We start from the raw sequence: 18,643 nt of genomic DNA on the forward strand, positions 1-18,643 counted from the left end.
AGATTGTGATTAACACAAAAGAGTATTGATCAGATCAACACAGAAAAGTATAGGAATTCTAAAATGTAAAAAAACTGAGCTGGTATCGGATTGGATCGGTATTGGCAGATACTCAGAATTTTTGGTATCGGATCGGTTCTGAAAAAAATGGTATAGTTGCATCCCCAACCCAAACTGGTCTCAGATCAGTCTAATCAAGTCTGGGATCAACTGATATAGCGAGGCCCTCATTTTGGGTTTGATAACCAGGGAAAATGCAAACTGACCAATGCATACCTTAGTTGCTCAATTGAAAATGAGTCAAAGTGCAAAAATCACTTCTGGCCAAACACATATGCACAGTAACCACACAAACATACTAGCGTTCATTTAAAAAATATAACTTTTAATAAAGGCTACATCTCTTCATAATTACAATAATTAAAGTACCAAGTCGTCCTTAAAATGAAGCTCTATATAATGCATAATTTACATTTTAGTGAAACACAAACAATATTGGGGGAGGAAAACACTGAAACGTAATGTCATAATTACAAGATATCCAAAGCATAAAAAAAAAATATTTTAAACATAAACCCCTCAGAAAAGCAAGGGAATATTCACACCCTGAAACAGGGCAGCACACAGCATGGTATCCATGTAGGCACAGGTAATATATAATACACTAGCAATGTCATGTTCTCATCCACTCACGCTAGTGCATTCCGAGATTTTGCCCTGGAGCTCTGCGGTTTTAAATCAGCTACACCAGGTCTTTCAGCATTTTAACAGGACATTAACCCCTTCTATGCACACCATCTGATCTCCCAAACAGTATTGAAATTCAGATTACTTTCCTTATTTTAAATAGTATGACTTTACATTACTTCGTTTGGGAACAGTTTTCAGGACAAGGCTATTGGTTCCTGTGCAATGTTCGGACCTTAAACCAAAGGCACTATAGATGGAACACATCATCAGCTATTGGCTGGGCAATAAAGGTTGAAATACCCCCCCCCCCAATCAGCAGAGAGGTCTGGAGAAGTGTTCTGGTCTGAAGCACAGTTCTTTCTCATTGGCCAGAAGAAAAGATTCCTGGTACAGTCTGTTTAGTTAAGGTCACGGGACTCTAGACATCCATCCATGCATGTATAACATTTAAAAACTCCCAATCAAATAAAGCAGCTTGTCCATAATCTGAACACACGTATGAGTGGAATGACAGTTTAATAAATAGCAATAAAGTCTTTAACTTTTGAAGCATATTATAATTTTGTGTACATATGAGCCCCTCTGTATACACAAGCACACGTTTTCACATCCAACACATGTATACAAATCTACAGTTATCACAAATGCTGGTCAGCAGTCCATGGTACACACCAACGTTGGCATGTTGTAGTCCAAACAAACAAGTGGATGACTGCATCTTCATTGGTGATAACATATCTCTTAGGGTTCCAAATCAAAGGAACAATTTCTAATGATGCATTGCTGGTTCAGATCCCTCTGTACTTCATTGGCTAGTATTCCTTCAATAGTTTGGTGAGCTTAAGCTTCATAAAAATTAAATTTTCCACTTGTTGACTTAGCCTTAAGTGCTGGGTAAGTCCGCCGTCGTGTTTATTTAGTCCATTCTCTCCACTTTGCCAAGGATTTTGCCCTCATACATGGGCAAAACTGTGCAGTCATCCCAGACCTCTTCAAACACAGCGCCGCACTCAAACTCATCACTGGCCTTTTTGAAGTAGTACCTGAAAGAGAGCACACGTACAGTCAACAAACTGTTGATGGCATTCATAAATTTATAGGTCTATAGGTAAAATGGTATTCTTTTATTCCAGGAGACTACAATTTTGTTTTCCAAGCCTATGAAATGCTTAAAGACCCCATGGAACTGTCACAGATACACTTCACAATCCAATCCAAACATCTGTTTCAATAGGAAATGCATCACATTAGTAAAATTAGTAAAATATTTCAAACACCATTTCATGTTGATTTTAAATACCCACATCACATACTAGAGCTATATATATATATATATATATATATATATATATATATATATATATATATATATATATATATATATATATATATATATATATAGCTATATGGGGGACAAAGAGGTGCTTTAGCCTAAATTACTGGGTCGGTTAAACACTACCACCCTTCCACCATCAGGCCTCTGGTGTCTAATTGGGAGCTCTGAGCAAATGAAGGGATCTTTCACAAGGGCTGACATTTTTGGGTGCCGCAGAGTCTATGCTACACTTTTTTCCACATTACCACATTGCGACAGGATGAGTCTGACCTTAATCTAGTCTTTGACCTTGACGGATGACCTCTTTGCCTAATTTCTATCATTCAATTTGTCTTCTTCCTTCCACCTCTGATGCACTAATGATATCCACCTCCTCCAGAAGGAAGATAAAACAGTGGGAGGGGAGGGAGTGGTGAGGTCTGCCTCAGTAATTGGCTTTGTAATGGAAAATGCCCCCTCTTACTAACTTGCGCTGCTGTGAATGCTATGATTTTACAAGCGAACACCACCAAGTCATAGAAACAGCACACATAAAACACATACAGGAATAACCATGACTCGAAACAACAACCGACAAGAAAAAAGTTGCTTTTCTTCTTTCAATATGTCGGAAACAATCCATTGTTCTCCCACTGCCCAAACCCAACTTCATAAATGAGGGACAAACTCGAATAATGCGACATGGCACATAATTACATCCTTATTTCTGGAGAATAAGCTATATCCTCCTCCGCAAAATCTTCAAAAGGGAAGCATGGCTCTTATTTGTTTGAAAAAAAAGAGAGAGGGAGAAGAAAAAAGAAAGAGAAAGAAGTCTTTCCATTGGAACATGTTTTATATGGCAAGATTTTCTCTTCGCAACATCTGGCACCAATATTGTCTGGCAACTCTGGCAGTACTGTTCTTTGTTGAATTTCTGCCATGTTGAAATGACCCAACTACACACATTTTTTGCGATTAAAATCATCAGCTTTGAATTCTCTTTTCCTTGAAAATGTGCATTGTGAGAGAGGGGTCCCTAACATGGGAAATTTTTTACAATATTTATGTAAGATACAAACAACAAGTTATTTGATAAAATAAAGTTATCAATATGGACAATGCAACCACACAAGGGCATTACAGATTGTGGTCAGGGGGCAGATAAAAGCTATGACTGGGGTAGTTACCAATTAAAAGTTACTCAACTGTTCTGGTGTGCTTAAAATGGGCTTTTATGGAGTCAACATGCACAGGGAAAACCACTGGCAGCCAGACAGGCTTTGATATAATTTAGAAATAATCATAAAAAAAAAAACTGATAGTCTTACGTAAACACACAAATGGATGAGAGCAACTTGATACAATTGTTGAAAATGTGTGCAAGTCTTTGTGCATCAAATGAAAGGCCTGAGCTTCAAAGAGCTTCTTATTAAATGTGCCTTAAGATGAAATCAATACCAGATGTGAACAAACGGCTACAGTTAAAATTCCCTCATTCTTTCTTTCTCTGTACACCCACCCCTCTCTCTCCATACTTGATGTAAATAACGTATAGTAAACATCGCAGCCTTGCAGAGACCAACACAACCAGTGTAAAAACATTAAAAAAAACCTTGCAAGAATATTTTTCAATTAGCTAATTGCAAAACTATTATATCAAGTCTTCAGCAGCCTTAATATAAACTGTCAAACATAAATTCACTCATCAGAATTGAGAGCATACCTGTAGTTTCCTTTTTTCCTCAGTTGTTCCTTGAAGTGTCCGAGTGTGAGGCTGTGTGTTTTCATCATCCGGCGGTATGGGATTTCCTCACCACAAAAGAAGTATGTGACCACTGTCTCAGAGCACAAACTACTGTGGGAACCTGACATCTTTTTGAGATCTTTCAGTCTGTAAAGACAAACACAAATGAGCCCAAACGTAAAGATCATCACAGAAGAGGATAATATTAGCTAGGCCTTAAAGACCACAACAGATGGCATGCACAACACATTGAAAATCTGTAATGACACAACAGGAAATATTTAGGATGAGGCTTGTTTTTATCCATTAGGATTAGATTTTGTGGAAACATGTTAGGATGTTATTAGTTTCCTTAACCATCACTATTACCATAACAGGTCATGCAATTGATGAAAAAAAAAAACACATTGATTCTCTACAGAAGGCCTTTGTTCACTTCCCAGAGCTGTGTGAGGCACATTTTTATGGATAAGCACTTTTTATTGAACTTCTTTTTGACTGATGCACTGCAACACCCCACCGAGTTGCATTAAACAGCTTGAAAGATCAAAGTCATATACACTTGGGATGACTTGAGGGTGAGTAACTGATGGGCTAGTTTTCATTTTTGGGTGAACTAACCTATATATATATATATATATATATATATACACACACACACACACACACACACACAGACACACAGACACACACACTCAAAAAAAGAATAGCCTATAGTTGTCACAAATGCAGTGCTTTGAGTTTAACAAATGCTGTCAGAGATTGAAGGCCCCAGTATACTTCAAAAAAAAACTTGACGGGCACCAATGGTCAGAATATTACAGACAAAACAAAAATTATTAGCAGCAGTTCAGAGTCAAATGTCATTTTTGCAATACTTTTCCATAATCGGTCCTTTATGGGAAGTGTGAATGTCTCATAGTCCAAAAACTTCAGCATGATGTGGAAAAAAATATTGGAGTCAGTTTGTTACTTTATTTTATTTGTGTTCATTTTATTAAACTGGATAAATTGTTATAGCTTTTTATATTTTATGTGGTGTCATGATTTACTTTAGATAAAAACAAAGGTTTATTATTGTATGTTCATTTGGCATTTAATTTATTGTAAACCCTTTAAATTCATGTATTGAAAGAAAAACAACAGCAGCAGCAGCAGTATGGTGTAACATTTATTTGAAAGACATGTATTTGGTACTTGCTACCTTATATCTTTACTCTTGTCTTGGATGTTTCTCTGTGTCACTTTTTGCATAACTCTGAAACATCGACACCAAGCTTCGTAGCATTTTCTTTTTAGGAATTACATGCTTTCTCTGAATCGTTTAAGTAGGTCTGCGAGCGATTGTACAGGTGCGAATAGATCTGTGCCAGCTGACCTCCGTTGATTGAGATAAGAATCAAAAAAATAAAAAGCACGCCAAAGAAGGTGGAGTTTCAGAATACACTGATTGCGTAACCACCACGGACTAATGGAAGCTCAAAGGTGTTAAGGAGCCAAATGAACTCCCCCAGAAAGTTTGCTTTGGTCAGCTGTTTCGAACTGTTAAAACAAACTCAAAACGAACTTCGTTTCGGCCTGATTTTGTTTGCAATTACATCATATCTGTTCGTTCTTTGATTCCGTTTGAAGTATACCGGGGCCTTGAGTGAGGAGACAAATGGTCAACATTATCCACTGTCCCTTTTCTCCACTTTGTAGTGCTACTTCAGAAAGCCAACCTAGTCTTAGAAATGTAAAAGAGTTTTGCCATCAGGTGGCCAATGCTCCACACTTTCAATAATGGCCAGGGCCAGAAATCAAGAGAGAGAAAAACAAGGAGTTGCTCAAAGAAAGAAAAGGACTAAGGGATGCAAAGCATCCAACGACTGCAACATTACATGCATATGTGTGTCATTCATCAATGAAAAGTGAATTAAAACATGCAAGAAGACTATCAGGAGTGATGCATACTCGTCTGTATGAAGTGCTGAACTGCCATTTTGTACAGGCAATGGGTGACTCTTGTCTCTCTGAAGACTTGATGTTGAATGCCTGTGAAGTGGAACCCATACATCAATACAGAAATCAATCGAGAGTTTTTAGAAAGGACTGGCAATCAGGGTTGTAAAGTCTTGAGTTTGTACCTCTGTTTAGAGGGTTTGGAAACTTCTTCTAGGCGTCTGCGGGCCTCTTCCAGCTGTGCTAGGGTGTTGGGAGGGGGTAGAGGTGGCATGGCAGGGTCCTGAACGAAGGGGTGTGCAGGCTGGTGGGCACGGAGATGCCCACTGCTTCCGCCACCTCCCCAGGTGTGTGTGCGTGTGGGTTCCAAACAGTGCGACTTTTTTACATTTTGAGTGCTGCAAGAAAAGACAATTTGATCATGTAAGTACAATGTAAACACAAACGCTCAGATGAAATCAAGATGGGCAACCACTGGTAGTGCAAACACATAAGCACAAAAATTTTCAAAGATTTAGGATTACAACATAGAGATGACCACAAAGTTGCGAGTCAGACCTGTGGGGCTTGTGCTTGGTCTGTCGGTCACTCTCCAGGATCCACTGCCATACGCTTTGAGAGCGGTCTGTACTGTCAGCTGGCAGCTGAAGGAGACTGCTCTCCAACCCTTCGGTGTTCACCTCCTCTCCAGATTTACACAGACGCTTAGATAAAGAGCTGGAATTCCTAGCAGCAGAAAAATGAATAAAATTTGAAGTTGAAATGTTTTATTTTATTTTTTTATAAAAACAACCATTTAGACTCCAGGATCCAACAATTAAAAAGCAAAAGTTCCTCTTTGAGGAACTAAAGAAGAAGAACAACAACAACAAAAGAAAAACTTACCCAAAGGCCACTTCTGCAGGGCTGCCACACTGGTCTCTGCCCAGACTCCGGCTGCGGTTGTAGGGGGCAGCGCAGCATTCTGAAGCTCCATGGCACAGGCACTGCACCTGCTGGGTTGCCTCTGCCTCAATCTGCTCCTTGCTTTTGGGACCAGCATGGTGATGGATGTAGTGGTGATGGGTGTGCTTGGTTGACTGTCTGGAGACCTTGGATGGCATGTACCCGTTCACAGAGCCAGACTTCGACCTGGTCCCAGGACCTCCCCGAGGCAGGGGGCGCTGTTCAGGAGATCGTGAGCGCGGGGAATGCCGAAGCATTCCTGGAGACTGACAGCCAGGGGTCTTGAGAACTCTGGAAAGGTGCTCGTCCAGGATGGCCTGGGGGTCCTCCTCATAAGAGCCAGGAGGGAGCAAAGGCAGAGAGTGGGATGCACTGCTTCCAGACACCTCAGATTCATCCCTCTCCTCCTCCTGAACACACACAAGAATGCAATGTCACAAAGAATTCTTGAAAACAGCCCGTTTACCCAAAATGTATGTTTCACTGAATCCTTCAATAGAGGAAGTAAAATTGACAAAGTGACAATTTTCATAGACTTCCAGCAATACCTCCTGAATCTGCTGAAGTCTCTCCTCTAGAGAGCTCATGGTTTCCTGTTCCCGCTTCAGACGCTCCAGCCTGGCTATCAGCTGTGCCGCAAAGGCTGCTGGCTCCACGGGAGTCATCTCCTTAGGTGGCTGCCGCGTCCTCTGCACATCCAGAGAGAGATACATATTAGCGAGAAGACCAGACAGGACAGGAGGGGTTGACTTCTACAGCAGCCCTCCCCGCATAAGTCTACTGCCCATACAACACACCCACACACACACACACATCACTGGCATGGGCCGCAGCCGGCATTAGCAGTTGGTCACGCTCTAAGGAGCCTCGGCTTGTTCCCTCTGTAGTGCAACCAAGCCATCAGCCTGGCCTGTGAAGTCAGGCAGCTTCAAAGAGCCCTCGTCAAATATCAAACGCTCACCAGGGGTGGCAGGGACACTGGCTTTACATCTAGCAATAAAAGTCACATATCGACAGGGGGGAAAAGGAGGAAGGCAAAGGAAAAAAGGAAAGAGAGAGGGATTAAAAGAAGAGAAAGTAAAATGGCGAGATGTGTGCTGCCACTAGAGGAGTCAAGCGGTGGGAGATCAGAACCACAGAGGTAATTTATTCCCCCCCAATGACAGAAGGCACCTTTGAGCTACAGTAGCCACATTATCCTCCTGCCTCATGTGTGTGTCTCACACAATGATCCGCTTTCTTATTATTTTTATCATTATTTTGTGCCCTGTCTTACTTGATTTGGCTTTCTCTTTCCATTTCCATCTCTTTGTGAAGATGATAAAGGGAGAGACTAAAGAGAAGAAAGCAAAACGAGTTGCTGGTGAGACTTGCAGCAGCTCCAGGCCCCTGCTGCCTAAAAGTAGCATCCTGGGACGGGCAGCCAGTCATTGCCAAATCAGAAGGGAAATATTACAAGCTAGACAAAAAGAGAGGGCGGCAGGGAAGGATATAGAAAGATTAAGAGAAAAGACATAGAAAAGAGAAAGTCTTTCCAATGTAGAATTTAAAATTCTTAAGAGTAAGAAAGGATAAGGAGGCATAGGGACAGTGGACTTGCTTAACAAGTTGTCTTTCCAAATTCTCTCCAAACACTAACCATCCATCTCTTTTTTTCTACTTTGAGGAAGGCAGAGAGGAAACGAGGGAGAGGGGGATGCAGGGTGCTACTGGAGGAATAAAAAGGGTGCAGCTCAGTTGGAAGTTGTCACTTCCCTTGAAGTCAGCCCCATTCATCTGCTGATCAAAGTGCTCTCAGAGAGAGACAGTTGATTTTGGTGCCCCGGGATAAAACAGACTTATTTAGTGCAGTATGGCAGTTTATTAGGAGTCATTATCCGAAAAATAGCACAGTAACAGGAACGGTCCACAACCGTAAATGGGTAATGCTTTATAATTGGGGTTTTGTTGGAGTTGTTTGTGTGTATTTCAGAAGGATGGCGAAGACACTTACAGGGAACAGAGGTAGAGACACTTGGCCATTCATCCTCATGTTGCGCTGCATCTCCCATTGTAATTGTTTTTTACTTCCCAGCTTGTACGGAGGGATGGCATCTCTGTCAGGACACACAGTGAACATTGATGGTTATTTACTGCCCAAACTCAAACACAATAGTCAAGACACATACTGCATAAAGAATCAATAGACACGCAAATCCTGTAGTCATACAGATCAATACATAAGCCCCTTTCACACTGCGAGTCCGGTAAATACACGGGTAAAGTGTTCTGGTAATTGTTCCCGGGTCGCTAGATTGTGCACTTTCACACTGCCCGTGATTACCCGGAATATGTGCGTGCGTTCACACACAACCCGTTAAGGTCCCGTAATGACACGTGACATCAGGGCATGACGTGTAATGTACGATTCAAAAAAGTTAGGCACGTTATACTTTCACTGAAGCTGGCAAACAATCTCGGTGTCAGCGCGGAAAGTGAGGAACTAACTGATCTCTGCTTCATTACAGTTTGCACATATTTTTTTGTCGCGAACGTTGATCTTCCTTCAAAACAGCCGGTAAAAGAGTCACGCGATAACGTGCGTCATCACTATGACACCGCATTAGATCTGGCTTTTGTTCACACACCACTCGTCCCAGGATTGAACCCGGCAATGTTACTAGGTCCCCGACCTGGGTTCAATGCCGGAATCAATCCCGGGACGTGTTTGCTTTCACACAGAAGGCGACCCGGCAATGTTCTGGCAATTTGCCGGGTCCGACGTGCAGTGTGAAAAGGGGCTATAGTGTGCTGTGAAATAATGGCCCAGAGAATGATGCACTCTCAACCTGTGCAAACTAAAAGCGTGAGCCATATGACTTTCCTTTCAATATCATCCAAACCCCAAAGAACCGAAAGAGCAGTAGCGCAAATGCTGCTACTTATGCCAATGCACACTCAAGCTTTGCCACCCTTATGGCATCCATATGACGTTACCAATCACAATAAAAGATGGCTTGTGTTTCCATAAACACTCCTAATCCATGGTTTTTAAACCTCCACCTTCACCTGGCTTTTATTTATTTATTTTAATTTTTTTTAAAGTCAGGCCAGTTTCCTTTGCTTTTTCTTACTCTGACCTAGCCCAAATGCAGTTTCCAGCACGTCTCTGAAAGCTCACAGTCATGCGCATAAAGCCGTCGCTCCAATCTTCATTTGGCAAGCACTCCGCAGTCAGCCTCTGATCTTGCACACATCAAAAGGCTGGTTTGTAAGATAAGGTAATGTTTGAAGTCGGCGCAGCGGCATTCCCTAGCGTCCAAGTAAATCCATAAATAAGATATAAGCAAAATTTCCCCCATTTCTCCTCCCCTCCCTCACTCCCTCCCTTTATCTGGAATTCAGATTCTGATGTAGCGCAGTGCCTTTTAACTCAACAAAAACACAGCTAATTCCAATCAAATCAGCCTCCAAATAAAGAACACAGAGACTGTTTTTCCCATTGCCTATGCTACTTCAAAGTGGCGCAAATTAAAAAAAAAAAAAAGAACAAAGAAATGCAATGGCTTAATATGCGTAAAATCACTGGACAGGAGCATGCAGATCTTTTTTTTTTTTCAGAACAAACAAACGTCGATTAACCTTTGTTTGAGTCACTAATTTTACATTTATGTTGTAACCTTTTAAGTACTATGCAGCGGTTTTAACTAATGAAGAAATACTTCAAACTAAGATGATTTGAAGACAGGTCACTCAAAAAGCTGTTGCACATTTTGTTAAAAAAAAAAATGCATGGTTGTGCTTATCAAAATATGAATCGATGGTTCAATCAGTCCACTGTCCACATACACTCACTGCGTTTTGAGCTTTGGGGTGTCACAGGCTAGCTGTGCTTTATGGGAATCTCCTATTCACTTGTGCAAGTAATTTTCAAAGCAGCCAGCCACCCTCTTATCCCTCTAAGCTCCCGGGGCCTAACAATGGGCTGAAAGCGATTCAGTTAAGCCTTTCATCCAGCATGCACTTTATTTCTCACTCTCTGCACTTAGCTATGCACTCGCACAATTGCCTCTGCTGCAAACATGAGGGGGGAGGGCTGGTTTCAGGCAGAGGTGGAGTTGAATGGGTGGTGTACATGAGTGTCTGGGGGATGGGGTCCCAAACACCCTAATCCCAGGTGACCTGCTCTTGTGCTCCAGAAATGGCTAACCTCTCAAAGGCCAAGCTGACACCGGATCCCCCTCGTTCCAGCTCTGACGGGCTCATACCAAACCTCCATGCGAGTTGAGATTCCTTTAATTTACTGCCAAAGCACCTTAATGAGTATCTTATAGTTCACATGGCAAGTTAACCCCCACCCCCTTTTTCCAGGGACAATGGGGAAACCAATAAATAATGACTTCGTCTTCAGTGACTAAGTTGTGCAAAGTCTAAAAAGAAAGCCATGGAAGATCAAAGCTTTATAGAGAAAGAGCATGGGCAAAAGAGGAGGACAAACTGTCCAGTGTCATTTCCTGTTGAGGAATTTGCAAACATTAGCTTCAATTAGAGCATAGAGGAAGCACATTATCTGAGGGCTCTTCTCTTGGGTCCAATACTTCTTCATAGCTCATCCTCACGAGACTCCAGCAAGCATTAAACAAATATCAAACACATTTAAAAGTCAATCTGTATCCCATCTCATTATCAGCCACAAATGAATAAATTATTAAACCTCAATGTAAACTTTGATAGAAAGGTATGTAATGGATTACAATCGACCAAAAATTATTCAGACAACTGTTAGTATGTCAGTATTTACACAGCTATCAATACTTAGTCGGACAACCCTCAGCCTCAATGATTGCCTGTAGTCTCCTGGGCATGTTGTCATCCAGGTTCATGCAAATCTGAACTTCAGTTTTTTCTCCAGACTTGGTCTGAATAATTTTTGGACCCAAATTTGTATCAGTTTTACTGGTAGTCAACTGTTTGAAACATTTTGGGGTATAATTTGTCACAGTTTACTTTGCTATTCTCGCTTTCATAAATGAACTATAGTGTCCTGCACCCACTAGTAAAAAGAATATATAAAAATTAATATCTGGCCTCGTTATAAATCTCCTGTGATATTTTTTTACAAATAGAAGTCACGTTTTGTTTTGTTTTTTCATCTGAAACGTGCTGTGATTTATATTCCAAAGCCACTCATATAATGCAGAAACACTTAAGCAAGCAAAACACGCACAACGCGTGTATGTATTTGTACTGCTGCAGAACGAGAGGGACAGTAGTAACATAGGCTACTGTCTAGTGCATTACACACAGGCTGCTAGATTCACTTTCAGCAGAAAGTCATGTATGCCTAAGGTGGCAAATAAATGAAGTATATAGTGAATGTCCCCATAAATTGTCTTTTTTATGAATTCGTTTTAATTAGGGCTGAAACGATTCCTCGAGTAACTCGATTACAAAAAATGATCGAGGCAAATTCCTCTGCCTCGAACCCTCACTTCAGGTTCTTTAGTAATTATTTTTTTTAATGTGACAACGCGTTTACATCACCCACAAAGCGGAAAGAGACACAAGGAGTCAGCAGTGTTTTGATTTGAGGGTGCGGGCAAACGTAAAGAGAACGTCATGTTGTGTGACCATTGCAAGATAGAGCTGGCATATCACAACTAGGGCCCTATGATTTCCGCGATGCAGAAAACGCGGAGGGAATCGCGGAATTCCAGTCATAAAAACAGAATTTACAGTTGAACGCGGAATGGCACGGAATTTGCCAATTTTTTTAATGAATTAATCAAAAATAGGTAATTGCACTTACATCAAATCACGATATGGACTAATATCTAGGGCTGTGACGGTTGCCGTGACAACCGCGACACCACGGTGGTCGGTTGCTACCGCGGTTGTCTACTGCCACCGGCGGTAGTGCACGTGACGTCACAAACATAATACAAAGTTTTGTATAAAAGTGTAATAACTGTAATAGTTGCAAATTCTAAGTCTATGGTATTTAACAAATTACCTCAAACACAGCGTTTCCTTTATATTGGCAGATTTGAGCGCAGGAAAATACAGTTTATACATTCAGCAAATTAATTTAGTGTCGGGCGATGGATCTTGTTGGGAAAGCAAATACCACCTCACCGATCTGGAGTCACCTGCATTCATGTCACCCATCATCGTTTGCACAAGTTCTCGTGATCGCAAACGCTGGCTGGTCAGGTTTGGTGAGGCTTTCTCCAAACGAGACAGCGATAAATAAAAGATTGTAACAAGAAATATGGCAATGATTCCTATTTCAAAGAGAGCTCGGACAGATGAGGAGTTAGCTACTGAGCTTGCTTGGTGGCGGAAAAGTAAACCAGACGCAACAACCGCGTTGCGACAGGTTTAGTCTGTTTAGTATCTATACAGGACATTTGAACTCTGTGTCAGTAGCCTACCTCACAGACCGGACGGGGGATTTATCATGTCGTGTTGTGCTGCATCCAGTGTAGCATCACTGATTATAATGAGTATTTTGTCGCGCTGCGTCGCTCGCGTCCGTTAGACAGGGTGTATTTAACTTTCTTATTAAGTAGCCTAAATAAGCATTATTTCTTTGATATTTATTTCAGTGTTTTGCAGGCGGTGTTCACTGACAGAAGTGCTCAAATAAACACGAACTGACAAGTTAAATAGGATGTGTTAGATGAGTGAGACAGTGCTGGGCTGATTTCTAGACGTGCATATAAATATATCCTGTATATAATATATATAAAATATATTACATGCTTGCACAGTTTAAGTCAGCTTTAATCAGCTTTTTTGGTAATTCCATGAATTAACTGACCATGACACTGCTTGCATATAGTTTATTTCGCAGTTTGATATGAAAGGATACGCACAAAGGAAGCTAGCACAGCCTTTGAGCACAGGACCGTCCGCACTCGCTTAACTTGCACCTGATAATAAAGTGAAGTGGAGCTCGTGTCTGAAACGTTTCCTGTTCAGTCATTCTGCGAGTCTGCGACTGAATAAATTCACTTCTTGTCATGAGAAAAAGTGACAGAAGCAGCAGTTGTGAGTGGGTGGCCATCCCCGCCCCTACGATAAATAATTTGAATACGTTAAACTGGGAAAAAAAATATCACCTTGGTTAACGAGCAAATTTTGACACACACACACACACACACACATATATACAGGTCCTTCTCAAAAAATTAGCATATTGTGATAAAGGTCATTATTTTCCATAATGTAATGATAAAAATTAAACGTTCATATATTTTAGATTCATTGCACACCAACTGAAATATTTCAGGTCTTTTATTGTTTTAATACTGATGATTTTGGCATACAGCTCATGAAAACCCAAAATGCCTGTCTCAAAAAATTAGCATATTTCATCCGACCAATAAAAGAAAAGTGTTTTTAATACAAAAAAAAGTCAACCTTCAAATAATTATGTTCAGTTATGCACTCAATACTTGGTGGGGAATCCTTTTGCAGAAATGACTGCTTCAATGCGGCGTGGCATGGAGGCAATCATCCTGTGGCATTGCTGAGGTGTTATGGAGGCCCAGGATGCTTCGATAGCGGACTTAAGCTCAGTGTTGGGTCTTGCGTCTCTCAACTTTCTCTTCACAATATCCCACAGATTCTCTATGGGGTTCAGGTCAGGAGAGTTGGCAGGCCAATTGAGCACAGTAATACCATGGTCAGTAAACCATTTACCAGTGGTTTTGGCACTGTGAGCAGGTGCCAGGTCGTGCTGAAAAATGAAATCTTCATCTCCATAAAGCTTTTCAGCAGATGGAAGCATGAAGTGCTCCAAAATCTCCTGATAGCTAGCTGCATTGACCCTGCCCTTGATAAAACACAGTGGACCAACACCAGCAGCTGACATGGCACCCCAGACCATCACTGACTGTGGGTACTTGACACTGGACTTCAGGTATTTTGGCATTTCCTTCTCCCCAGTCTTCCTCCAGACTCTGGCACCTTGATTTCCGAATGACATGCAAAATTTGTCCAAAAGTCCAGTGCTGCTTCTCTGTAGCCCAGGTCAGGCGCTTCTGCCGCTGTCTCTGGTTCAAAAGTGGCTTGACCTGGGGAATGCGGCACCTGTAGCCCATTTCCTGCACACGCCTGTGCACGGTGGCTCTGGATGTTTCTACTCCAGACTCAGTCCACTGCTTCCGCAGGTCCCCCAAGGTCTGGAATCGGTCCTTCTCCACAATCTTCCTCAGGGTCCGGTCACCTCTTCTCGTTGTGCAGCGTTTTTTGCCACACTTTTTACTTCCCACAGACTTCCCACTGAGGTGCCTTGATACAGCACACTGGGAACAGCCTGTTCGTTCAGAAATTTCTTTCTGTGTCTTACCCTCTTGCTTGAGGGTGTCAATGATGGCCTTCTGGTCAGCAGTCTTACCCATGATTGTGGTTTTGAGTAATGAACCAGGCTGGGAGTTTTTAATAGCCTCAGGAATCTTTTGCAGGTGTTTAGAGTTAATAAGTTGATTAAGATGATTAGGTTAATAGCTTGTTTAGAGAACCTTTTCATGATATGCTAATTTTTTGAGATAGGAATTTAGGGTTTTCATGAGCTGTATGCCAAAATCATCAGTATTAAAACAATAAAAGACCTGAAATATTTCAGTTGGTGTGCAATGAATTTAAAATATATGAAAGTTTAATTTTTATGATTACATTATGGAAAATAATGAACTTTATCACAATATGCTAATTTTTTGAGAAGGACCTGTATGTATATTTATATATATTTTATATATTTTTTTTTTTTTCAAACACCCCGCCACCGGCGGTTGTTGGTCCATGACTACCGGGGTGGTAAAAATCAGCCACCGTCACAGCCCTACTAATATCTTTAAATATTAAGCCGGAACAGTCTATTTAAATATGAATTCTGCAAGTTCTGCGTGTCTCTGTTAATGAATGGGGCAGAAGCGCTTCTTCGTTTATTTACACACACTGAAGCGCGCGTGATGCTCGCGGTGATTTCTGCGTCTGCTGTCTCACTAAATGAGGATGTGAACACATGAACAACATCTCCAGAACTGCTCTGACAGTCACTTCATGAGCATTTGACCGTTTGATTTGAGGAAAACTAGCGTCACATCACATACACAGAACTGTAAAGGTACGCCAACCCATCAAAATAAAAGTGTGGTTTAGATTAAAGTTAAGTATTTGCCAGAGATGTATTACTATTGTTCAGCAGAATGTACATAGCCTACTACTATTTTTTTTAAGGTTCACACATTTCTTCCATGTTTTATTTTTAATAGTAAATCCCCTTTGTTTACCAAAAAGTTAAGTTTGCTTAATTTTCAATAATTAAAAGATAAATTAAATTGTTTTATGTGTTTAATGTTTAATGTGCATCTCAGAAAATGCTTTATTTAAAACCCCAATTGAATGGCACTTAAATGCACTTAATTAATCTGTCAACTTTATTGTAATTGTTCACAGTACAAGTACAGAGAAACAATGGGTACTAATTAAATGTTTATTTTTGATGTATGCATTGCATTCTATGCATTTAAAAAATAAAAACCTTTTTTTTTCTAAAAAAGGAAACTTAGTTGTTCATTTTAAGAGACCCGGGAGTCTGTTTTTCTCTTGCATAATTAATATTGCACTTTTATTGTCATTGTTCACAGTACAAGTACAGACAAAGAAACAATGGGTACTAATTAAGTGTTTATTTTTGATGTATGCATTGCATTCTATGCATTTTAAAAATAAAAATAAAAAATTTCTAAAAAAGGAAACTTAGTTGTTAATTTTATGAAATCCAAGAGTCTTATTTTCTCTTGCATAATTAATATTGCACTTTAATTAAGCAAAAACACATTTTATCCGATTACTTGATTAATCGATGGAATTTTTGGTAGAATACTCGATTACTAAAATATTCGATAGCTACAGCCCTAGTTTTAATCCAAATGCATGTGCTAAGTGAGTGAACATCAAAGATCACACAACAGAAGTGCGTGAGCATGCTCACTTGCGCGCTCTTTCTCTCTACCGTTAAGTGCATTGTTTTACTTGCTTTTTTTTTTACATATCCAACTGATCTACAAACTATCCAGTGATGAAATGTATATTCACACAACTAACCTGCGCATCTCCGCCGCTGCACACTCAATCAACTCAGTGTGCTTTATAAGCTCGCACACGTCAGATATAAAGGCGTTAATAGTGAATGTTTAACATTATATTCATTGCATAGATACCCAACGTAGACAACCTTAATCTCTAATAACTCCATACTGCTGTATGTTGTTCTGTTGTCTGTGTTTCTTTGTCTGAATATGGCACTTATCACATGCTGTGTGTTATCGGCGTTTGGTATCGGGGCATTTTAACGAGTACGAATACAGGAGATCAGTATCGGTCCGATATCGTATCGGTAATGGGTGCATCCCTATTTTTAGGCATTATCTATTCATTCCGATTTGCCTATGATGCCCAACAGTGCCATCTAGGTAGGCAGTTTACTATGTTAAGAAACAGGAAAATATAGAAATATAGAGGGTTACAGAAAGATACTTACACACTACTGTCCGTTATCGACATCGAGTCATCTGTCAGGGCATCACTGGAGACCTCGCTGTCATTGGCACTGGTGGCAGGGGCAAAACTATAACCGGATGCAATCCGATAGGGGTTTCCAGGGTCGCTGCGTCTGTAGGACCTACAGGAACAACAAACAATTTTGGTTTTAGTTGAAAGTGTGGTACAGTGGTTACATTTTAAGGCTGATAACTGGAAGGTTGCTTGGTTGAATAGTGAACTCACAATTGAGGCATTTGCAAGATACTAGGTTACTCAAAGGGAACTGAACTTAGAAGGCCAGAACGTGTATTACTTTCTGCAATGTGTTCCATTGCATTCTAAGCTTTGCCACAACTGAACTATTGTGTGCAATAGCGTAAACTGACTCAATTACTCAGTTTTCACTTTCAGGTAATCTAGAGGCATAGCAGAGCAACAGTTTGAAAAGGAACTTAGAAACAGTGGCAACTTCACTAACTTTGCCATCTCAAAGTTGACGCCTCCATTTAACAGGACAGACATCTGAAGGTAACTTGTTTGCCATCTTGACTACTGAGGTTTGTTACCACCACAGTAATGCAAGAAAGCATGTCAAGCATGAACAACGAGACCACAAATGTGTACTTGCCTAGACTGTGTCGCTAACGATATGAATAAAAACATCAGCTAAATGATAAAATAAAAGGAAAAATGTTAAAATATCATACCAATTTTGAGAGCAAAAGGGGGGAAATATCACATTGCAAATGCAAAATTCTTCTAATATGGCTTCTCTTATGTTTGTGAAAAGGGTCCAGCTTTTTTTTACTAGTCCTTTTTTATTTTTGGTGGGGGGAGGAACTCAAGCTCATTTTGTCTTTCTCTGCTCTTCCCTTTCATCTCCTTTACCCACCCCTCAACAGCCCGGGGAAGGATGATCAGGGGAAAGTTAAGTGAGCAGCACATCTGTGTGAATTGCCAATGCCACTTCCCCTCAGTGGAGCATATCTGGGGCCTTTTGTCTGGGCCAGGCACCCTGTTCCTCACTTTACCTCCCCCTTCCAAACTTTCCCGTTTCATGTCATTCCTCCTCTTGTGCTCTTTCCTCTGCTAAGGGCACCTCCTCCACATACCCACCAAGGCCACCCCTCCCTCCGATCTCTCTCTCGCTCTCCATACCCCTCTCTCCTGCTGTGACACATTCCTGCTTCACTGGAAGAGGAGGAGGAGGTAGAGAACCTGAGCCGGGCCGAAAGGGAGAGAGAGAGCGGAAAGAAAGAAGAGGGGGGGGGGGGTCTCCTCTTTATGAGAATGCCTACAGCCAGCAGCGCTGTGAGGGAGACCCAGCAGGACTATAGCCTGCGGCCCCAACTCAAACCTGACCTTTGGAAGCTCTCGCTCGGAGTCAGGTATTTAGCACAGCTGGGTTCACATTCTTCCCTCGCTCACCCCCTCATTCATGCTTTCTTTCACGAGGTGCCTCGCCCCCCTCT

General features: G+C 41.1%; 1 protein-coding gene across 3 annotated transcripts in view; it reads right to left on the reverse strand.

Annotated features, from left to right (window-relative positions):
* Positions 1-364: 364 nt before the first annotated feature.
* Positions 365-18,643, reverse strand: part of LOC132148774 (axin-2-like) — a 45,744-nt gene continuing 27,465 nt past the window's right edge. For all 3 annotated transcript variants that reach the window (XM_059557476.1, XM_059557475.1, XM_059557474.1), the window contains exons 3-11: positions 17,170-17,310; positions 8,632-8,734; positions 7,187-7,327; positions 6,579-7,048; positions 6,252-6,419; positions 5,879-6,091; positions 5,706-5,786; positions 3,732-3,899; positions 365-1,733 (exon numbers count right to left, since the gene is read on the reverse strand). In XM_059557476.1, the coding sequence (XP_059413459.1) occupies positions 1,607-1,733; positions 3,732-3,899; positions 5,706-5,786; positions 5,879-6,091; positions 6,252-6,419; positions 6,579-7,048; positions 7,187-7,327; positions 8,632-8,734; positions 17,170-17,310 (1,612 nt within the window). In that variant the 3' untranslated portion in view covers positions 365-1,606. The remainder of the gene's footprint in view (positions 1,734-3,731; positions 3,900-5,705; positions 5,787-5,878; positions 6,092-6,251; positions 6,420-6,578; positions 7,049-7,186; positions 7,328-8,631; positions 8,735-17,169; positions 17,311-18,643) is intronic.

This window comes from Carassius carassius, chromosome 9 (assembly GCF_963082965.1).
Source record: "Carassius carassius chromosome 9, fCarCar2.1, whole genome shotgun sequence".
Taxonomy (NCBI): domain Eukaryota; kingdom Metazoa; phylum Chordata; class Actinopteri; order Cypriniformes; family Cyprinidae; genus Carassius; species Carassius carassius.